The sequence below is a fragment of the Penicillium digitatum genome, chromosome 1 (assembly GCF_016767815.1).
Source record: "Penicillium digitatum chromosome 1, complete sequence".
In the NCBI taxonomy this organism is placed as follows: domain Eukaryota; kingdom Fungi; phylum Ascomycota; class Eurotiomycetes; order Eurotiales; family Aspergillaceae; genus Penicillium; species Penicillium digitatum.
Window position 1 is genome coordinate 4,548,204 of NC_089384.1, and position 22,107 is coordinate 4,570,310.

The 22,107-nt window shown below is 49.9% G+C and overlaps 10 protein-coding genes across 10 annotated transcripts; 7 read left to right on the plus strand and 3 right to left on the minus strand.

The window, feature by feature from the left end:
* Positions 1-1,506: 1,506 nt before the first annotated feature.
* On the plus strand, positions 1,507-5,013 carry Pdw03_3905 (Psi-producing oxygenase C; the record flags this gene model as incomplete). The annotated part of the gene is made up of 3 exons (XM_014676218.1): positions 1,507-2,024; positions 2,107-2,348; positions 2,408-5,013. 3 exons carry the CDS (start codon positions 1,507-1,509, stop codon positions 5,011-5,013), a joined length of 3,366 nt encoding a protein of 1,121 aa, XP_014531704.1.
* A 417-nt stretch (positions 5,014-5,430) lies between these two features.
* On the plus strand, positions 5,431-6,134 carry Pdw03_3906 (Dynactin Arp1 p25 subunit; the record flags this gene model as incomplete). Its single annotated transcript, XM_014676217.1, has 2 exons — positions 5,431-5,472; positions 5,556-6,134. The coding sequence occupies 2 exons, from the start codon at positions 5,431-5,433 to the stop codon at positions 6,132-6,134; spliced, it is 621 nt and encodes a 206-aa protein (XP_014531703.1).
* Positions 6,135-6,324: 190 nt separating this feature from the next.
* Positions 6,325-8,717, minus strand: Pdw03_3907 (Trehalose synthase (Ccg-9), putative; the record flags this gene model as incomplete). Its single annotated transcript, XM_014676216.1, has 6 exons — positions 6,325-7,040; positions 7,100-7,209; positions 7,270-7,734; positions 7,802-8,077; positions 8,133-8,548; positions 8,613-8,717. 6 exons carry the CDS (start codon positions 8,715-8,717, stop codon positions 6,325-6,327), a joined length of 2,088 nt encoding a protein of 695 aa, XP_014531702.1.
* Positions 8,718-9,507: 790 nt separating this feature from the next.
* On the plus strand, positions 9,508-10,243 carry Pdw03_3908 (ADP-ribosylation factor 6, putative; the record flags this gene model as incomplete). The annotated part of the gene is made up of 4 exons (XM_014676215.1): positions 9,508-9,601; positions 9,660-9,965; positions 10,026-10,138; positions 10,202-10,243. The coding sequence occupies 4 exons, from the start codon at positions 9,508-9,510 to the stop codon at positions 10,241-10,243; spliced, it is 555 nt and encodes a 184-aa protein (XP_014531701.1).
* Positions 10,244-11,009: 766 nt separating this feature from the next.
* Positions 11,010-11,293, plus strand: Pdw03_3909 (ADP-ribosylation factor 6; the record flags this gene model as incomplete). The annotated part of the gene is made up of 2 exons (XM_014676214.2): positions 11,010-11,064; positions 11,136-11,293. The coding sequence occupies 2 exons, from the start codon at positions 11,010-11,012 to the stop codon at positions 11,291-11,293; spliced, it is 213 nt and encodes a 70-aa protein (XP_014531700.2).
* Positions 11,294-11,738: 445 nt separating this feature from the next.
* On the plus strand, positions 11,739-12,305 carry Pdw03_3910 (putative class ii aldolase adducin domain protein; the record flags this gene model as incomplete). Its single annotated transcript, XM_014676213.1, has 1 exon — positions 11,739-12,305. One exon carries the CDS (start codon positions 11,739-11,741, stop codon positions 12,303-12,305), a length of 567 nt encoding a protein of 188 aa, XP_014531699.1.
* Positions 12,306-12,626: 321 nt separating this feature from the next.
* On the minus strand, positions 12,627-13,937 carry Pdw03_3911 (Methionine synthase, vitamin-B12 independent, putative; the record flags this gene model as incomplete). Its single annotated transcript, XM_014676212.1, has 3 exons — positions 12,627-13,198; positions 13,287-13,670; positions 13,718-13,937. 3 exons carry the CDS (start codon positions 13,935-13,937, stop codon positions 12,627-12,629), a joined length of 1,176 nt encoding a protein of 391 aa, XP_014531698.1.
* A 737-nt stretch (positions 13,938-14,674) lies between these two features.
* Positions 14,675-15,763, plus strand: Pdw03_3912 (F-box domain protein; the record flags this gene model as incomplete). The annotated part of the gene is made up of 1 exon (XM_014676211.1): positions 14,675-15,763. The coding sequence occupies one exon, from the start codon at positions 14,675-14,677 to the stop codon at positions 15,761-15,763; it is 1,089 nt and encodes a 362-aa protein (XP_014531697.1).
* Positions 15,764-16,020: 257 nt separating this feature from the next.
* On the plus strand, positions 16,021-17,110 carry Pdw03_3913 (F-box domain protein; the record flags this gene model as incomplete). Its single annotated transcript, XM_014676210.1, has 2 exons — positions 16,021-16,275; positions 16,334-17,110. The coding sequence occupies 2 exons, from the start codon at positions 16,021-16,023 to the stop codon at positions 17,108-17,110; spliced, it is 1,032 nt and encodes a 343-aa protein (XP_014531696.1).
* Positions 17,111-17,411: 301 nt separating this feature from the next.
* On the minus strand, positions 17,412-20,026 carry Pdw03_3914 (PHD transcription factor, putative; the record flags this gene model as incomplete). The annotated part of the gene is made up of 2 exons (XM_014676209.1): positions 17,412-18,376; positions 18,433-20,026. The coding sequence occupies 2 exons, from the start codon at positions 20,024-20,026 to the stop codon at positions 17,412-17,414; spliced, it is 2,559 nt and encodes an 852-aa protein (XP_014531695.1).
* Between the last annotated feature and the right edge of the window lie 2,081 nt (positions 20,027-22,107).

Below are 22,107 nucleotides of genomic sequence, written 5' to 3' on the forward strand. Positions count from 1 at the left end.
GATGACTGACTCTCTGGAAATCCACGAGGTATCCCTTGTGGGACTATTGCAAGCTGAACAGGATTGTCCATCCCCGAAGGGGACGAAGAGTGGGACTTCCAGCTTGCTCTTCGGATTCCCAAAAAGAGGAAGCCAAAGCATCGGAATTACAGCTGAACAATCTTTGTGACTTGGCAGCTGATCTGAGATCCATCTGATCTTATGCATAGATCGCCCAGTCCGTGGATTCGGAGTATATAAATTCTCTTCCAGACCGAATACACAGGGTAGATCCGGAAGCGGCCGTGTCACAACCAAAACTAAGAAATGGAAATATCTCTGATCTATATTCTTTCAAGACGATTTCTTCTTTCCGCAGGGAAACTCCCGTTCTACCGAAAGAAGAAAACAAAAAAACAAAAAAACAAAAAAACACAACCACAACCACGCTAGGCTGGTGGAGTCGGCGGAATCAAAATAAGACCCTGAAAGTGGATAGCCCGAGAGGGATCAGATTCTGAATCATGGGGACCGATTGGCAGATGCTACCAAGGGCAGACGAAACGTGGGGGGTTTGTTTTTATTCAAACCCACTTGAATCCCAAGGATGAAAAGGTGGGTCTGCGATGATCAAAGATTTGCGACAGGTCTGTTTCTTCATCGCACTATAGGGACCCTCCTTGCATCTCAAGTCCCACGATACGGATGAGCACAGATCCTACACAGCATCAGCCGAGGTAATTATGGCAAAAGTCGGAATCTCCAGCCAGCCACTACAGTGAAATTTCGTTTTCGTAAATGCAGAGCATGAGTCCGAACATTCGCCCTTGGTGTCGATGGACAGAGTTCAATCTTGACATCCTTTTGCAGGTACAGAGGAGGGGATTACCTCGTACACATACGGAATAGTATACACCGCTGATCATAGTCCGGGATCACAGCGTGTTCACAGCCATTGGTCTGTTATCCGGCGACTTTTCCAAAGAGGTATAGATCTAGTTTTGGGTTGCTTTTGAGCTCACCTCCGAGTGAAGCCCTACCACACTACCTTGGCCATGTTCGACTATATTGAATCGCGTACTCCGTAAAATCCAAGAGGTTCAGGTATTCAGGTACACTACCGGTAGATCATATATCCCTCCTATCTCGAATATCGAAAATCCTAAATGATGATCAATCACTAAATTGAAACACTCGACAGCTAGAGTATCCACTCGGGAACGGAGCTTGTATCATGCGGGACTAGGATAAGTGTTATTGAGACCAGGTTCAGGCCCGAGAAAAGAGACTTACTGCTCTCTCTCGAATCAAATGTTCCCAAAGTCAATCGACTATTGCCGATAACAAATTTGCCTCTGGGACGCTCCACAGTCCTACAGTGAACTTCTGTCGCCCGCGCAGATCGTTTTAAAGAGCATCGTCGAGCTTTTCCTTGATTGTCTTTTGATCTAGTAGTCACTTCGTGGTTTTTTTTTCATCTTTCATTTGCTTTCTCCTCTGGACGTGTTTGTGTCAACATTCTGCACAATGCTGAGGAGAATCTCGACCCAGTTTAAACGGTCCAAGGACTTGAAGGATTCTAAGGATTTCAAGGACTCTAATGGGGAGAACACAGAGAATAGCACAGAGAAGAACAGCAAACGTGCCTCGAAGGTCTCACCAACTCGAAAGTCCTTCTCGGCTAAGGAGGAACATCACGTCGTGAAGCGTGCCGAGGTCGTTGCTGTATTTGAGAAGTTTGCGCAGGCGATTCACGCTTCAAAGGAGCCATTGCCCAATCAGACCAGTGATGGCGCCTACTTGAAGCATGACAAGTCGTCCGGTCTCATTAATGACATCAAGTCTCTGGGATTCCGCGAGTTAAATACCGTTAAAGACCTGATCGCGAGCAAAGCCTCCGGTGAGCTGGTTGATGACAAGACTTACTTGATGGAGCGCATTATCCAAATGGTCGCGGATTTGCCTGGTAACTCCAAGAACCGCACCGAACTCACCAGTTTATTCCTGGATGAGCTATGGAACTCAATTCCTCATCCTCCTCTCTCGTGAGAGCTCCCCCCCCCCCCCCCCCCCCCCCCCAAGTGGAGATCGCTGCGTTGCAATTGCGCGCTAACATTGTGAGTCTAGTTACATGGGAGACGAATACAAGTACCGCTCCGCCGATGGCTCAAACAACAACCCTACTCTCCCGTGGCTGGGAGCTGCGAATACCGCCTACTGCCGCACTATCCCTCCCCTGACCATCCAGCCCAGTGGATTGCCTGACGCCGGTTTGATTTTTGATACCCTCTTTGCTCGTCAGGAGTTTACCCCGCATCCCAACAAGGTCTCCAGTGTTTTCTTCGACTGGGCCTCCTTGATTATTCACGGTGAGTAAGTTTCGCGGGAGTTTGTAATGCAGGTATTAATCGGCTGGTTGCGTACATAGACATCTTCCAAACCGACTACCGTCAACAGCACTTGAACAAGACTTCCGCTTATCTTGACTTGTCCATTTTGTATGGCGATGTCCAGGAGCAACAGGATCTGATCCGCTCCCACCAAGACGGAAAGCTGAAGCCCGACTGCTTCTCCGAGGGTCGTCTGCAGGCTCTGCCTGCTGCCTGCGGTGTTCTGCTGGTCATGCTGAACCGTTTCCACAACCATGTTGTTACTCAGCTAGCTGAAATCAATGAAAATGGTCGCTTCAGCAAGCCCCGCCCTGGTCTGTCTGAGGAGGACGCCAAGAAAGTCTGGACTAAGCGTGATGAGGACCTGTTCCAGACTGGTCGTCTGATCACCTGCGGTCTGTACATCAACATCACTCTATATGATTACCTGCGCACCATTGTCAACTTGAACCGCACCAATTCCACCTGGTGCTTGGATCCACGTGCCCAAGTTGAAAAGGCCGGAGCCACTCCATCCGGTCTCGGCAACCAGTGCTCGGTTGAGTTCAATTTGGCCTACCGGTGGCACTCCACCATCAGCCAAGGCGACGAGAAGTGGATTGAGCAGATCTACCATGACCTCATGGGCAAGCCTGCCGAGGAGGTCACTATGCCTGAGCTACTGATGGGGTTGAAGAAGGTTGAGGGTTTGCTCGACACTGACCCCGCCAAGCGTACCTTCGCCCGCTTGCAGCGTAACGAAGATGGATTCTTCAATGATGGAGAGCTGGTAAACATTCTGACTCACGCCACCGAGGACGTGGCCAGCTCTTTCGGCCCCCGAAACGTTCCCAAGGCTATGCGCTCTATCGAGATCCTCGGGATCGAGGCTTCGCGTAGATGGAATGTTGGTTCTCTCAACGAGTTCCGTAAGCACTTCGGTTTGAAGCCTTACGAGACTTTCGAGGAAGTCAATTCCAACCCCGAGATCTCTAATACCCTGCGTCACCTCTATGACCACCCTGATTTTATTGAGCTATACCCCGGTATTGTCACCGAGGAGGCCAAGGAGCCCATGATTCCAGGTGTCGGTATCGCCCCGACCTATACCATCTCCCGTGCTGTGTTGTCGGATGCCGTTGCCCTTGTCCGTGGTGACCGTCATTACACGATTGACTACAACCCCCGGAACCTAACCAACTGGGGCTACAACGAGTGCCGCTACGATCTCAATATCAACCAGGGCTGCATATTCTATAAGCTGGCCACGCGCGCCTTCCCCAACCACTACAGGCCTGACTCCATCTACGCTCATTACCCTATGACTATCCCCAGCGAGAACCGTAACATCATGAAGGATCTAGGCCGTGAGCAGGATTACTCCTGGGACAAGCCTGCCTTCATAGAGCCTCGTGTCAACTTGGCCTCTCACCAAAATGCCAAGCTACTGCTTGAGAACCAGAGGGACTTCCGTCCCAGTTGGGCCCGCTCCGTGTCTGAGCTCTTCGGCAAGGGCGAGTTTGATACCAAGCAGCGTGAGGCTATCGGCAAGGCTCTCAATACTGAAGATTTCCCCAAGCTCGTCAAGACCTTCTACGAAGACATCACCGAGCGTTTGATTGTCGAGAAGGGTGGCCAGCTGGGCAAGATCAACCAGATTGATATCACTCGTGATGTCGGCAACCTGGCTCACGTCCACTTCGCCTCTACCATCTTTGGCATTCCCCTGAAGACCGAGCAGAGCCCGCAGGGTCTCTTCACCGAGCACGAGATGTACATGATCCTTTCCACCATTTTCTCCGCTCTATTCTTCGATGTCGACGCTCCTCGTTCTTACGCCCTGAACCATGCCGCCTCCGCCGTCTCCACCCAGCTCGGTCAGGTCGTCGAAGCCACCGTCAAGGCCGACACCAACAGTGGCCTCTTCTCCGGCATCATGGACAGCTTCCGGCCGCATGACAACGCCCTCCGCGAGTTCGGAACTGAAGCTGTCCGCCGCATGAAGGAGGCCGGATCCAGCGCCTCCGACATTACCTGGTCTGCCATCATCCCAACGATCGTCGGTCTGGTCCCCAGTCAGGGCCAGGTTTTCACCCAAATCATCGAGTTCTACACCGCGCCCGAAAACCAGGCCCACCTGGCTGCAATCCATAGCCTCACCAAGACCGACTCTGCCGAATCGGACGAGAAGTTGCACCGCTACTGTCTGGAGGCTATTCGCCTGAACGGCACCTTTGGCGCCTTCCGCGAGGCCAAGGAAGCTGTCACCATCGAGGAAGACGGCAAGGTCTACGCTGTCCAACCCGGTCAGCAGGTCTTCGCCTCCTTCAACCAGGCAAACCACGATCCTAGCGTTTTCCCCGAGCCCTACCAGGTCAACCTCCATCGCCCTCTCAACTCATACATCAATCACGGCCAGGGTCCTACAACCGGATTTGGCGAGCAGATTACCAAGATCGCGCTTGTTGCCATGCTGCGTGTCGTCGGTCGTCTGCAGGGTCTCCGTCGTGCTGCTGGTGCCCAGGGCCAGCTTCAGAAGATACCCCAGGAGGGAGGCTACTATGTTTACCTCCGCGGTGACGGAGCTGCCTACTGTCCCTTCCCCATGTCGCTCAAGCTGCACTGGGATGGTCCAGTCGGGCAGAAGAAGACTCCATCTTCTTAAGGGGTGCCAAGTTAGCTAGAAGCTGCTTATATAAAACTGCGGACTTGCTATGTTGTGTGAAGGTCACTAAATTTGGGTCGGCTATGATTCTATGCCTTGTTTTTTTTTTGGAATGTTTTGGTTTTGACGAACTGGTTGCCAGGATATCATTAAAGCTTGGTTTATAGCAGTATAATGTATACTTCGTCAATAGTTGTCTGGTTTCACTTTCACTGCTGGAAGTCAGTAGAGTAAAGAAGATCTCAAATAGAAAAACAAAAAGAAGCAATTAATTGCGAAAAGATCATAGCTACCAGCTTCCACCGCCTTGGGAATATACTGCCACATCTACTATCCTGGGGTTGAGCTCCATCTGTTATAACCCCAACTCCACAATTGCAGTATCTCACGTCAGGAACTCCCCTAATTCTCCTCGAAATGCCTCCTCCAAAAGCCGCAAAGGGCGAATATATTGAGACGGTAGAACCCCCCTCCATACTACCTCCTTCGTTCACACCGAATCTCTGGACCCAAAAGAAGCCCAACCTAACATCAAACAACAGGACACAGGAAACAAAATCTCCCGCCGATCCCAAATTCACGGCACACAACACATCATCCTGGGTGGTAAAACGGTAATCCAAGCCGATGCTGTAATCCGCGGTGACCTCTTCCGCACAACAACCCTCCCCGCATCCACCGACGCAAACAACCCTGCTGCACCAGGAGCCCCGAACTCCAGCACACCCAGTGTGGCGATAACAGTCGGACGATACAGTTACATATCCAAAAGTGCGATTCTGCGTCCTCCAAGCCGACTACACCGCGGCATTCACTCGTTCTACCCGCTCAAGATTGGCGATCATGTGTTTGTCGGCGAGGGCGCTGTTGTTGAAGCTGCGTCGCTGGGGAATCATGTTCATATTGGGAAGGGTGCGGCTATAGGCAGTATGGCTATTATTAAGGAATATGCTTATGTGCTTGATGGCGCGGTTGTCCCGCCTGGCATGGTGGTGCCAAGTTGGTGTATTGTTGGCGGGAGGCCGGCGAGGATTGTCGGGGAGGTCGGAGAAGGTTACGGCGTTGAGGGAGCCGAGGGGGGTATGGCTAGGGAGAGGTATCGGGTTGTTGGGCGACCTTGAAAGGTTGGTGGGTTTGTTCTTTTGATTTGTTTCTGGTTTTTGGTGATACCCCCCACTGCTACTTTGAATGTTATTGAATTTTTTGAGACGTCGATTTGCATACCACTTAAGTATATCCTATAGCAGATGATTCGGATATTCTGTCTGGACATACATACTGCTAATGATTGACAGTCAACAAAAAGTACAACTAACCCATATTTTTCACCTCGACTGCGCGTTTAAGTCGCAGTTCCTTGTCCTTATTGGGGATTCCAAGCTCTTCAAACGCCATATCATCGATCCAACGTCCATTAGGCTGAACAGACTCGCCACGCGACAACTTGGTAGAGAGATACATCCAGGCAAGAGCATTGCCCACGGTACTCACTTCGTCACTAACATTATGGATGCCGTACTCGGACATGCGGAGGTACAGATCGTGATCCGTCCAGAGCTCAAACAAGCGCTGCGCCACTGCATCGGTATCACCCACATCAACCAGGAACCCATTTTTCCCGTGCGCCACCTGCAGCGGGATACCACCGGTGCGCGTGGCGATGACTGGTTTGCCTTTGTGGATTGCCTCGGATACTTTGACCTCGAAACCTTCGGATGTAGACAGTTGCAGTGCGACGGTGGCCTTGGAGAGAATCGCATTCAGGACTTGATCGCAGGGCCGCAATCGCACTGCGCAGATCAAGTGGCGGATATCTGGGACTTTAGTGTCCAAGTAGTCGATGATCTCGTCGTAGATGTGCCCTCCATCCGGATCATCCACTGATCCGTGTCCACAAATTAGCAGTTTGGGAGGGACCACATTTGGCGCTTCGGCTACTAGCTTGTTGTAGAATTTCTCGTAGGAAACTAACACATCCACGATACCCTTTGACGGGTCGAACCGTGCGATCTGGACGATATATGAATCTGCCTAGTGTCAGTTTTCACTGAGGAGTCTCTTAATCGCTGCTGGCTCAGCTACTAACCCTCAGGCCATTGGATAGTTGGCATATCTGCGTTGCGACAGGCTGCATTAAATATTCGCCCATAGTGCGCGATGTCCCAGTCTCGCATGGTCTTGTTCAGTCCATCCAACCTATCTCCCAGTCAGCAAGATTGAAAAAATAACTGCCTCTTCAGATGTCTCGGCCCGTACCAGTCAGTTGCTGCAGGCATATAGCCTACCATCTCTTGGGGCACGTTCCGTGGCACGAAGGCGCTCACAGGGTGACTGATAAAACAGTCCGCGTGTTTTATGTTGTCCCATAGATATTCCCAGGCCTCTGCCTGTGGGGAGCCAGGTTCTGCAACCAGATCACTTCGGATTTGGATGTGGCTTCGGAAAATGATTGGTCGATTTGGAGCTAGTTTCCTTGCAATGGGGATGAGGCCTGGCATCTGAGGATCGTCAACGACTATGACATCTGCACCGCCCTCTGACGGTGAAAGTAAAGGTCCCCCTGCTCGGGTCCAGTATCGCCTGGCGTTCTCCTCAATCCACTCCTGCAGGAGCTTCATGTTTTCTGATGTTAACCGCTCATCACCCTGGGCAACACCTTGTAGAATATTGTGATTCGTTTTGGTTACCCGGAAGACCCCCGGCCGCGGTTTCGGGACGTACCTGCAAGCATTTAGTTAGTCGACATTCTTGCAATGATGCAGATGCCTAGTTGCAGGCACGGACACACCATTTGATGTCAGTGCCTAGACAATGTGAAAATCGCAAAAGAGCGTGCCGCATCAGAGCCACACCACCACCCTGAGGCGTGGAACTAAAAAATGCCACTTTGACATTGCGTTCTTTCAATTCAGTGGCGTAGCGTTGCACCGCAGTCCAAGTTCTATCCGAGACTGTTTTCTGGAAATCACTCAAGTCCGCAATTCGCACATGGTAAGCTGTGTCCACCTCCACGAGCCCGAGGAAGCCCACTTGTAATAGAGGCGTATTTTCTGGTCCAAATAGTCTGTAGACACTCAGAATCAACGGCTCCTCTGTGATATTGAACAGGACCAACCAACCTAACCCCTTTTCGTGCCATGGATTCAGCCTGTTCATCGATGGTTTTTTCATCCCATCCATTAGATTTCGGCTTTTGACTCTCGCTAGCCTGTTCGATGCTGACTCTGTCTATTAGAGTTGCGTTTGACAAGACCAACGGAATAATATCGAGCTCTGCCCAAAGGCGAGGACATAGTCGAGGGCAGTGATTTGCAACTTGTTCAGGCATAGATATCCCAACGGTTTTCTCCAAATGGTGCATGGAATACGCCTTCAGCTCGGAAATGATGAACTCGGTGGCTTCCTCTGCAGATGCTTGGCCATTTGAGAACTGCTTCTCGATGAAGTCTAGTAAATATGTAGTGTCGCGCATTGCGATTGCAATAGTTGATGTATAGTGATCTTCAAAATCGCTGGAGACACCGGCGTAGATAGTCTAGTATTCCTGTTAGAATTTTTTCAAGATTGAGTCTTACTGCTACTTCAAAAGGTGTTCTTACATCTGACGGCGGCCCTAACCAAGCGTTGCGCTCGTACTGTAGCGCCAGTCGACGCTGCTGCGTGACTGAGGCATGGCGCTCAAACTTGTGTCCTCCACCGGGCATGATTAGGAAGTTCGAACAATTTCAATTGTCCCAAGAGAAAAATCAAGAAGAGAGCTATCAGCTATGTTTGTTAACCACCTGTGTGACTTCATTTGGCCATGACGTAACGACATTCCACAAGCTGAAGACGGGGATCCGTAGTGACACCATGCTTGAAACATGGTGCTGCCTGATTCAACAAATCAGTAATATACTGACCACGTTGGATGTGGATGCATCAGAAGTGTAAGTGTCATTGAGCATCTTATACGAGAGTGACATGCTACACTGTTTACTATCGGAATAATCGTTCCTCCGACGCCGATCATCAGGGTCCCAACCACGGTCGGGTCTTGCCAATTTTATCTCGTCAAGTGTTTTGAGAAATGAACTTCCATTCTCCCTGACATCAACTTAGCAATAGATAAGAGAAGGTTGAGGGTGATATATATGAAACTAATACGAGGATGAAATTGCCTCGTGTACTCCGTACTCCGGTACGGAGGACGGAGTACGGAGTACCTCGTGGCCGCAGGCTATGATGAGTAAGCCCAAGCCCAAGCCCCTTTTCTAGGTTCCCCCGCCTCAGGGAAATTGGCTTGGAGATCCTCACGCACCAACACACATTCTTTTTCTCTTTCTCTATCCTTTCGTTAGCAGAGGTCTCTGAATCAAAGTCACTTTTGTACGGAAACCTCTGGAGTCTTTCATTTCCTCCCTTCAAACCTGCAATTCATACGCGGGTCGCAATTGTTGATATTCTGCCAAACAGCTCCTGAACACGTCCGACACCGCGTCAACTCCCGCAAAAATGGGTGCACAAGTATCTAAGATGATGGGCAAGATCTTCGGGACCAAGGAAATGCGTATCCTCATGTTGGGTTTGGATGCTGCCGGAAAGACGAGTAAGTTTCCTGGACCTTCCTGGAGATGTGGACCAACCTTGGCTAACACTCCTTCCAGCAATTCTCTACAAACTTAAACTCAGCAACCAGGATGTGACCACTATTCCCACCGTCGGATTCAATGTCGAGAGTGTGACCTACAAAAATGTCAAGTTCAATGTGTGGGATGTCGGTGGCCAGGACAAGATCCGACCGCTCTGGAGACACTACTACTCCGGTACACAAGGGTTAATTTTCGTGGTTGACTCCAGCGATACGGCGCGTCTCGAGGAGGCTCGCTCGGAATTGCACAAGATCATCAACGATCGTGAAATGAAGGATGCTCTGCTGCTGGTGTTTGCCAACAAGCAAGATGTTGCTGGCCGTGCGTATCTCCCCTCCCGTTCCTGGAATTGGATGAACCTGTCCGCTGACCCACTTCTAGACTTGAGCCCGGAGGAAATAACTGAGCAGCTTCACTTGACTAAGCTCAAGGACAAGCTGTGGTACGTTACGCCTAGTGTTGCAACAGATGGAACCGGTATTTTCGAGGGTCTGGTAAGTCGCATCCCTGATCTGTCTACTTGGAAAGTCCAATCTAACCGTGCTCTCTCTTGCTAGGCTTGGCTCTCCAACAATGTCAAGACCCAGCCCCAGAAATAAGATGCACCGCTGTGATTTCGAGAGGCGCTTTTAGAGCCACAATGTTGTACAAGATCTCGCATCATCCAGTGTTTTTCTCTTTTTTTCTTCATGTCCGTGTTCTGATGACAAGACGGCGCTGCATTTGGGCTTTTATTGCCTTGGTCGTTTCTTTTGTTGGCCTTAGTTATCTCGTTGCTTTTTCTATTGTTTATTTCCACTTCTATGATATCCCCTCTGTTCTTATATGGGCTTGTTGGGTCCAATTTAATACTTTAATTTCATTGTGCTTCTCTACCTGGCGTTATTGTTGGTACACTCTCGGTCAATTGTGGATGCGATTCCTCAAACACGATGGCCACAACTGAGATGGTGGAGACAAGTTTTGGCATTCAAAGTTGGTAGAAAATTGAAACAGATGACACACTTCTGATTAAAATGTGTGATCAAATTTCCATCTCGTTTCCACGGAGCTGGCCTCCGCCTTCGATCCAGATGTACATTTTAGCCATGGATCAATTCCAATCCAGTCACCGTTTCTACTTCTACCTCAACATGACGACAGCGGAAGTGATTCCCCCGGTCTTGGGTTATTTTAAATAGAGTGATGGTTTGGAGTTGACTCTTGCAAGAGCCTCTTTCTATCTACGAACAGCGATCTATTGCCCTACTCAGTTTTGTTCACGCCAATTTCCACAATTCAGTTTATCTTCTCGGAATATCCAAGTTCACAACTTCCACTACCTCCATTTCACTACCACTTCTTCAATTTTCCCCGACAGAAACTATGCCAATGCCTCGCTACAAGGAAGGAGACAAAGTAAGCTACAAACCGGTCGGCGGTATGACGCACCCTTTTTTTTGAAAGATACATTTACATTCCTAAGAAAAGAACGACCTAACAAAATAACAGGCGCGCAATCTAGAACCAGTAAAAGCGTTGGACTCATTCTTGAAACCTTGGGGGGCCGTAGCTCGTCGGACGACGAGCCACGCTATAAAATCGAGAACATGCACACCCACAAGAGCTCCAGTATCAAGGAGGGCAACATTGAGGGACCGGCAGAGTAACCCGTTGTCTCTCTACTCCGGTGGTGGGAGATGCATAGTGACTTAGCATACTAAATTGAGCTAAATTGCTTTGTCGAGAGGTTTTTTAGATATCTTTCTAGAACCAACTCGTCACAATGCGAATGTTAACGAGAGAGTAGGAATTGAAACGTCAACAAGAACAGTAGATCTCAAGATTTCTGACTTGTAGCTGGCTAGCAATTCTATAGGTAGGGATTCAATCACTTTAGTTTGCATTGTTTATTCAAGAGAAGAGCCGGAATGACGTAGAAATGCGATCAAGAGCCCATCACTACGCATTCGAAACGTTGAACTGGTCTCGTCACTACAACTTCAACTGAACGTCATCCAGTTTGACCATCTGTAGCAGGTTACACGGCCGGTATCAGCAGAACCGTTGACACTCATAGGGAAAGAAGATACTAATGTTTACCGATCCCTGACGATGAGCGACTTTCCCCCGCCGGGTACCACCATCAAGACAAGGGGTTTCAGAGAAGTGTGCGAGATCGATGACCGTACATTCTTCCGGAAGAGGGGTGCACAGGAGTGGACCGAGGATACTTCCAACCCGGAGGATTTGAAGCCACCGGTCGAAACCCCACATCTCTATCTCTATCTCGTCCAAGAAGAGCAAGCCCCCGGAGAACCCATCCATTGGGCTCTCTTCCTTGCTGACGAAAACGAGCCCGACTACGGCTATGTTTACCAGGTCACGGGAGATGCAAAGGAGATGAAGTACGATCCGTCGGCTGAAAAGATCAATGTCGTTGACGCTGGCCTCACTTCCAACGTCTATACCCTGGCTGTTGTGTCACAAGAACAGGCCAGGGCAGCGAGGCTGGTGAAACAAGCTGCTGAGGATGAGCTTCCTCCACAAGCGGAGAATCGGAAGTCTGTTACGGAAAATTGCCAAGGGTGGACTGTGCGTGTTATTGATAGGTTGGTTAAGGAGAAGATTGTTATGCCGCAAAAGCTTGAATTGGCAAGGTCCTTGATGCAGGCCGTTTGATGTCGGGGGGAAGGGGGGAAGGGGGGGGAGTGGGCCGACCAAAAGGCTGCTGCGCCTCGCGTTTCATATAAGCAGAAAGAGATTGTTTTTGGTTTGTACATTACAGCCTGGCTAAAAAGGAATTTGGATTGAAATAGATGCTCCTTTACTATATTCAAATGACAAGTGCTCGTTCAATCATATATCATCAACTTCTAGGGATCTACTAAGACAAGTGCCATACAAACCCTAAATCCCAAGCCCTGCCACAGTTGAAAAGTGACGAGGCAGATGGGTTTTTATCGAACTTTGAAAGGGACAGAAAAGCCTTAAACACCAACATTAAGCCTGATTGGGCCAGATATCATTGGCAATATCACGGACCAGCTGCAATTTGTTGATCATACCGTCCCAGTCAATAGCATTCCCCTCACGGTGGGAAGCGAAACCACACTGCGGGCTAACACCGACCTGGTTAAGTGCAGCATCGAGGGAGATGTTGTTACCCTCAGCGATGAACTGAGCAGCATTTATAACCCGTATTTTCATCTCCTCCTTATCTTCAAGCATGGCGAACTTGCTAGTGACCACACCCAGAATGACGTTCTTGTTGGTGGGCAGAAACTTCAGGGGCTCAAAACCACCGCCGCGGGGGGAGTCGTACTCGAGATAGTAAGTGTGGACGTTCAGCTCCTGGAAGAGCTTGATGGCAATACGATCATAGCCACCTTCAGAGAAGTGTCGGCTGCCAACAAAGTTACCGCGGCACAGGTGGACACCGACGTGCATATCGGCAGGGAGGTTCGTGAAGCAGTCATTGTACTGCTTGATGTACTTCTCAAACATGGTATCGGCGGAGTACACGTTCAGAGGGTCCTCCTTGAAGCCAGTGAGGAACTTATCGGAGCAGAAGTCTGAGCGAAAGGTTAGCTTACTCAACCGATGGTGGCTCGCTGGGATACATCTTGCAAGCCAGGTTGGGGTCGTCGAACTGGACATTACGGCAGCCGGCGTTATACAGGATCTGAAGCTCGGCTTGATAGGCCTTGGCGATGTCGCCGAAGTACTCTTCGTCGTTGATGTATACGGACTTTGGATAAGCCTTGCCCTCACGATAGCGCAGGTGATACCAGTTAGGCGCGGCAAGAGTGATCTTCAGATTTCCAACCTCGTTGGCAGGGACCTGGCGGGCGACGAACTTGAACTGGTCGAGGTAGGTGCTACCGACGTGATTGATCCTGCCAGTACAGATGACGCTCTCACCGGGCTTGTGACCGGCCTCTAAAAATGCGGCGATGTCGGGGGCATAGGGACGGAAGTCATCCACATCGACATCGTTGACCTCCTCGAAGCCGTCCAAACCGGCGAAGAAAGTACCCCAGAACACTACATCAGTCAACGCGACTCACCAAAATGCTCTCCGGGTCTCTTACTGTGACGACGGTACTCGCCGTCGGACAGAGCGGCATAGCCAAGTTTCTGCTGGGTCTCCACGATGGCCTCAATCTCCTTGTCCTCGGAAGCGGTCAGTTGTGACTCGGGAATCTTGCCAGCTTCAAAAGCGAGCTTGGCTTTCAAAAGTTGATCTGGACGCAAGAGAGAGCCCAAGTGCTCTGTGCGGAAAGGGGGACGCTGGTGAAGTTGAGGAGCCATTGCGAATGGAGTATGTAGATTAATTGTGAGAGATGATGAGCGTTGTTTCCATTAAGATGCGACCGAATCGTACCTTGAATGTCTACTAGAACCCAAAGGAAATTCGAGAAGAAAAGAAAGGATGGGAATCTGATAAATCATAAGAGGGACATGGCATTGCCATTGCCCATCCGAGCTCTACGGAGTACACATCCAGCTGAGATCGAAATTGCCCCACAACGAAACACTGAGGCTCTCCACATTCAAGTTTTCAAGTTTCCTCCATGTTGTTTGTCTGATATCCCTGTGGTTTTTATAGAATCATATGACAACGAGGTGAGATTGTTCCACATTCTCCATCTGGCTCAGGACATGGTCTTGGATCTATTGGAGTGCACGGACCATACGGTTGCCCTGCTTTGTCCATTTCTGTCCTCTGTCCCTTTAACAGTGTATCGATATTGTCCTCTACATCTGTCTTCCAATCTTCTCTTTAAACGGTGCTCCCATGAGTACAATAACTCTCAATTTGATAACTTGGAAAGACCATCTGCTGAGTCACCAATTACAAGGAGCTCAGTGGAGCCCGATTGGAGTGGGGAAGCCCGGCACTTCACTTTCATTCCTTCAGCCGACCACGACTCCTATCTATTCTACTAGTGCATTCTGGGTAAACTGTCGTACAGGGCAGTACGGAGTACTAGATTTCCAATTGAGATAGTAATGTGGAGCGAGGCCTTCGACATGCGCAATTTGCCATGTCTGTGCCAGCCTCTCCTTTAGAACTTCTCCCCAATGAGCTTCTAGATCAGATTATCTCCTACTTGTCCACGGAACCCCCGTCATTTGGACAACTGCATCATACACCAAGTCTAAAGATCACCCGATCTCCTACAAAAGACCTCAAACATCTCGAACTGTGCTCACGACGCCTATCTCAACTTGCGCGACCTCAACTATTCACTCATATCCGGCTCAACCTCCATGATGAATCTAACTTCCACTCGTTCATGATCAAATCGGATCTCTGTCAATATGTGACATCTCTTGTCGCCATCGTGGATGAAACCCCAGATTGTCAGGTCGACCCATTTTGGTGGCGTCGAGTCCTCCGCTATCTAGACCCTCGCCGTATTCTAGTAGTAGGGCCGCCAGTCTTCATTGGCAACACTCTAGCTAGCCCGATCAATGATGGACATCAATGGGCATTTGATATGCCCCTACAGATCCTGCTTTTGGAACGGGAGTGCAAATCCCGTGACTCATCCCAGCTGCCTGACTTGGCAAATTGTACTAGTCTTCTGGCATCACGACTATGGACATCGATGTCTTTTAACGAGTCATCTTCCCTGAAAGCATACAACCACTACGAGTACTTCCTTTCCTGTGTCCCATCGGTTCTTACAGAATGGGGTACAAGTGGCATACGCGGATCAACCCGTACGCTTCAACGCCCAATTGACCTGCCAGCTCTCTTACGTGGCCTTACATACTTCTCCTACACAGCCGTGTTTCCATTTTACAATCACTCGCAAATTGTACTGGACGCTATCGTGAGGATGCGTTGTCTGCGACGCCTTGATGTACAATTGGCTCCCCCCCAGGATAATCACATTACCGAGCTTGAACAACGAGGGTCCATGAATCCTAACGATCCATGGATGGAACTTGTAACATCGTATTCTCTGATTGGGTATACTGTGAATAACCTGCCCTGTTTAAAAGAGTTCAGGTGCGGTGACCTGCATGTGGAGGCCATGCGACAGGATTTGCTAGCTGTCTTGGACGATGTTATCGGGGACGGGGGCTGGGTGCATGATGGGCGTGGAGTGTGGAGGCGATCTTGATCATTTTCTCACATCAACGTATCTTGATCATCCAATTTACTATCAAATTTCATCATGATCAAGAGCAATGCCAAAATGATATTCCAGATCAAAACACTCAAGTCGACAGAGGGAAAGCTTGTGGGTGAGGCTAGACCAAATCGGGGGATTCCCACTTTCACTTTTGTCTCCCCCACTCGCTCTTCGCTTCTTCTTCTACTTGTATACTGATATCAAATCTCCATAATAACCTGACAAGGATTTGTATATGAGAAGTCATGGCCAGCGCGCGAAATGTTTACTCGGCAGAGCCTGCATTCCCGATCCTTGCCGATTCTCTACTCCGACAATCCGAATTAACGGAAAATGCAGCTCTTCCATATGAGACAAGCGCAAAAAATGACTGGAACCTCAAGAATGAGTGGAAGCACGGTATCCAATTTCACAACCACGCGGTCTTTCGGGGCGGGGTTGTCCTCGGCTTCTCCAGGCTGCGAACGAGAAGCAACGAAAGCAACGAGTATATTGGACAGGTATAACTGACTTAATAACGCTTGTTGTGAATTGTCACTGAGACTGGTATGATCATAGATCCCTCGCCATATTCTCACAAATCACCTGCGCAGTATCCATTCATCATCTGAGCCAAGCGCATTCATTATCCACCCACGGAGTTTCGAGGCTTTTGCTCCAAGGACTCTACTCAGTGCACTGCAGTCTTCTTCACACAGCCAGTCTGGTCTATCCAGGGATGATGCAATCCGTAGACTTGACTCTGTGCAGTTACTTCCTGTGCATAACTTCTCCAATGCGGCACAGGCCATCGGTAAGGTCTCAGAAGCGTTGCACGAGATCCAAGAAAACAGAGAAAAGCAAAATCAGAAAGCCTCTACAGGTGCAGGCCCGTACACTGAAACCCCCATTATCCTCATTGTTGCGGGCCTTGACACTCTAACGGAAGGAGTAATTCGAGCCTCCAACCCGGCTCGAGGTGCAGCCGTGCTGACAGCTACACTCCGCACTTTGACGCATTTGTCTCGAGTATACGACTCTCATCTCTCAATCATTCTTGTCAATACTAATGGACTGGGGACGCTGAATCCAGAGTGGGATAAAAACCAACCGTCGACCGGAAATAGTACCGTCCATGGAGATAGTGCTGCGAGGCAGCCGCTGGAAGATGGTATCCACTCCATCTTCCATTCGGATATCCCCTCCCTGTTCCCCACCTTGCTCATGAAGACCCTAGATCAAGGCATTGATACCCATCTGATGCTTTCTGATTTGAGGGGAGCCCAGATACTCGAAGTGATCAAAGATCGAGTTGGTACGAGTCTAGGCAAATGGGGAATATGGAACGAGCAATAAATGTTACCATTTGCCATGATTTCACTGTCAGAATAAGATGACCTTGATGGATCTCGATGCAATTGTTCATACTACTACAAAAAAAATCTCAAACAGGACAGAGCCGCCTCTCGCAAAGCGCCGCTTTGTATGCAACTGACCCAAACCCGGGCCACTATCATCCTGCTATATTAAAATCTGCAAACTACCAACTCCAGTCCATGAGCCCTATTTTTGGGCCTCTCCGCAATCAAGGGGTATCAAGCTTTTGTTTTGCGGAATCCGGCTCGCCATGGAAAACTTGAGAACATGCATTCGGCATTCAAGCCTGATTATCCTTCTCGGCCCATCGTCTCATCACACCTCGCTCCACCACAGATCGAGCTTCCTTCTCACACTTGGCGAGGTCCTGCTCTGCCGTTTCCTCCTCGAAGAGGATATCCTGCTGCTGCACTTTGACCCACTGCTTATGTCTCTCGCACCGCTTCTTAGTGCAAACACCACGCGTCCAGAATGAAATATCGTCATCGCCGTCGCCGTTCATCGCCGTGTCCCCATCTGCATCGGTGCCCGCCGAGAAGCTCATAGCCAACGCTTCGGCTGTTCCCTCCGCGAGAGCTTTCTTTCCAGCGCCAGAGAGGCGCCATTCATCGAATTCCTCGTCGGACCACGAGAGTCGCGAGTCAAAGCCACAGATATCTTTCCATCCGCCCTTCGGCTCGTGCTGCTTCAGTTTCTCTACCACGCCCTTGGCGCGTGGCTTGAGAAGCGAGACGAATGTCGTGCGTGCAGCAAGCATCTCCTTGCGGTGAAGGAGCTCCTTGCGCTGCGTGCGCAGCTTTTCGATCTTCGCAATCTCATCGGGCGAGTATTCCAAACCGGTGGCATGGACGTCCACTCCCAACCACCTGCCGCTCTGCGGCTTGGATTCGGCTTGGATTTCAGCCCCGGCAGTTTCATTCTCGTCTGCCCGTGGTGGTGGGGATACGATGCGATCTCCGAGCTTTCGGAATTCTTGTGTGGATGTCACCCCCATAATCGCAGCTTTCAGGTCTCCGACTGTAAGAATGCCACCCATGCTCCCCAGGTCCTCAAAAAGACCATTTACCTGACCGGCACGCTGTTTAAGCTGCTGCGTCTGTTGACGCATGAATTCTCGGCCGTGTTCATCACAGCAGTACTTGCTGGGGGGCTTCGTCCTCACGCGCGCCGGTTTCCGGCACTCGACCAGGCGACACATTGGTTTCCAAATTGTGCATCCCTTTCCTTCACTTGCGCACTTCGGGCCTGGTTGTTTGAAGTTAGTTCCGTACAAGAGAGAGCCGTCACGAGTGGACACTTACAGATGTACCGTTCGATCAGATCAGCATCTCGAGGATCGATGTTGACACATCTCCCATGGTACCAGTCATCACAGTCGCCATCACACCCGATCATCCACGTATGGTTATCGGGTCGGCGGCAAATACAAAAGATTGCGTTTTCGTCAAAGCTGTCGGAGTCGTCATTTTCATGGGCAGCAGCTGGTTTGGGCCCTTTCTTCTTTTTCTTCTGTGGCTTTCTCCTCTCCTCGGGAGGTGGTGACCCTGCTATCGAGACAGAATTTTGCTTCTTGGCGGCTGTTTTGCTGGCCCGGGAGACTGGTGTGTTGGAACGCCGCCCATCAACACTGTCTGCGTCCGCGTCATTCACCTTGCGCTTCTTGGCAGCTGGTTTCTTTGCAGTTGCCTTTTTGGTAGTGCTTGTCGGAGGCTTTTTGTTTGCTGCTTTGATGGAATTTGCTGGGGAGGACCGGTCGGATGACGACGCTCTTGATGTCAGCCCGTGCTTGAGGTTCGCCACTGTTCTGGACGTTGCGTAGTCAACTGTACCATCGAGACCTAGTGAATTTGTGTCCAAGTCATCGCTAGCTGGAAATCTATCGAGGGTAGAGCTTGTGGGTTCGGTTTTGACGGACGGCAGGGGTGTATCTCGGTTTGCGACCAGCGGAATTCCCTTGCTGGGGTCGTAGGCACCATTATATAGGTCAGTCCAAGTAACACTCGTCTCGGAACTGGCCATGCCCTCTTCAGACGCAGGCCCAAGATCCCTGAAGAGTCGGTGGACCTTCTTAGCTCTGACGGTGCCAAAATATCCGCATTGTCGCCAGCCAGCAATCCCCACCACCCGATTATCCTGGACAATGACGTTGCTTGGAGTGAGATTGTTGTGTGTCAAAGAGAGCTCCTCCTCCTTGCCTTTTTCTGTGAATAGGATATCTCGTTCGCGAGTCTCGACGGAGGGCGGAATTTGGAAATTCAGTTCACGGCACATATAGGACGGTTCGTCTTTGGGGGACTCGATTGTTCCGAGTAGTTGAATGATCTGGCGGCACTGGTTTTTGAAGACCTCGATCTGCTCCGCGTCAAGATACCTCCACGCAACTTCTAGCGAGACGCCCGCAATGCGGGACTCGATTGTCACGTTCCTCCCCTCAATTGTCCCGCAAAAATATACAACCGGCACTGCAACCCCGATCTCTCTGAGCGAGTCCTCTGCTTTCTGCGCGGCTGATAGTTCATTCGCATTCGCAGATGAGTAGCTCTCAGCCGCTGCTCCATCGGCCAGTTCGCGGTCCACCCAAATAATTATACTTCCAGCCGCAAATGCCTCCCTCGGTCCTGAAATATTGAGTGAGTTTTCCGGGGTACAGTATTGCTGCGCGACCTTCTCCCAGAATGAGTTCACGGCCGGGTCGGACCGATACCAGTTCATGAAGCGAGGGGTGAAGTCGTCAGCGCGGGGTGTGTAGCGGCCATATTGCGCGCTCTGGGAAAGAAACGGGTCATCGCTGGGAATACGATCAGGATTTGTTTCGTAGGGGTTGTTGATTGTGAACTTTGTGACCGCGGCGCCGTTCACGTGGTTTGCGCTGGTGGCCGCCTCTATCCCCGCCATGGCCGTCACGAGAGGAGTGTCGGGGTTGATTGTGCGGAGGTTCGAGATAGTAGCTCTGGAAATTTCTCGTCCGTAAGGCAGAGAAAATAAAGCTTGTGTGTACTCCTGCGACGTTCAAATATGTGAGGGAAGATCGCGCGGGCAAAACTAAACCGATACAAGTTCCACCGAGACTGCCGGAGACATCATGTGGATTGCATCGATGGTGTAGGGTCTTGCAGAGGGCTTTTCAGGATTTTTCTAGCCTGCGCGATCCCACTTCTGCGATTGGGAGAGTGCTCTCGGTGGTCTTGAGTTGACTGTTGAATTCTCGCGGGTTGAAGGGTTGGCGCGATCCCACCGCCGATCGAAGAGATGGGAGTCTGGTCCAATGTCTTCACTGGAGGTGCTTTGTTAATTGTTATGAGAAGGAATCAATCTGAGACCCTCCCTTGAACATACAGATTGTTTGATTCCAGCTTGATTCAATGTCTAGTGCCTTAAGGTCTGGATTGAACATTGTCAGAGTTGCGGACTGAGCGCGAAGGCGGTGAGAAGATCCCGGGCACACGACAGCGACATCCTCAACTTGTGGTCCCTAACGGATGTTAGGGCCTATTATATATGCCGCTGCAAAGACAAATGGAGGTTTTCTGTTTGTCCCTATGATCTTTTAACCTAGCGGTTAAATGGTCGGATGTAATCCATCAGGAGTAGCGGCCTGATTTGTCTACGGGTTTACAAACTTTACATCTACTCCTCCACGGAGAGGTCTTAGAAAGAATACCTACATCCATGACATGCAAGTGTCGAAGACGCGCTTTTGCTGGGCCCTGGCTTCCATTCTCATTCAATACCTCCCTACCCACTCACACGCTCGGCTAGATAGCTCTTGCGTAGTCACGCTCGATGGCCTGCTCTCGTGTTTTCCTGTATCACCACCGCCCATCATGGTAAGTTTCCAGCTATATTTCAAATTACAGGCATCATCTTCCGAAGGAAAGACTCAATGATCGCTTTCAAGGTGCGGTGTCAAATGTTGCTAGAGGCTAGAGTGGCCGATAGCGCAAGATGGGATTTTTAGACGGTTTATTGTCTATTTTGCACATGTGCTAAGTTAAAAAAAAAACTGCAGATGGGGTTTCAAATGGCATTTCAAGTCGGAGAACTTGATGTGCTTGTTCAGAGCTTTGGCTGCATCAAAATTACAGCAATATATGACAGCATGAGTCGGGTGGCATTGTGCTTTTGACTGTATTTAGATAGACATTCACAGACATCAAGGCAGAAAAAATATGCTGGTGTAAACCCTCGCTAAGCAAACAAATTCGGTAGATAATAAAAGCCACCCGACTCAAAGTTAATGAATCGAGCGCTCTCAAGGGGGAGGAACCAGTTTAGGTCATCTCTAATTACTCCCTTTGTGCTCAGGCTGAGATTTAGATTGGCAATTGGCATCTCACCGGGCTCTATTCAATATCATTCCAAATATAGATGTGAGCACAGGGTTGCAAAGTTTGGGAGAAAAGGAGATCTACTTCCCACTATTCAAGGTGCTATACTCCCACAGACAGATGAGCGAGCGAGGCACAATGCACATCAACATGATATGGAGAAATCGAAGAGTTACAATGGCAACTGCGTTGGTCTTATCATGGAGCAGCATAATCGATTTGTGCAATGGGCTGGCCGTTGATTCTGGGTCTGCTTGCTTCCCGTGTCATGACTTGAGGGTCATCAATTAAAGATCCTTGGGTGGTAGAATAGTGTCATCAACCACCATGTGGCCACACCTTTCAAGTGAAAATGGATCTGTACAGCTCCCAGGTGTAAGGCACCTGAGTCCAAGATCAGCCGGTGACATAGAGCAGTTTAGAGTGCCCTGGATGATCAGGTCAATAGTTGGAGACAAATGCACCTGCGGGCACATGAAAGAGGGTCTCAATGCTACAAGAGCGTGCTGGGTTAGGCAGATGAGACTGAAGAAACAAAAGGTCGTCTTCCTTAAGCAGGCTAGACTTCCATTTTTCGAGGATATCAACCATGTGAAGGGAATAACGTATTTCACTCCAGTGGAAATTTAGAGACAATGGGAGCCAACC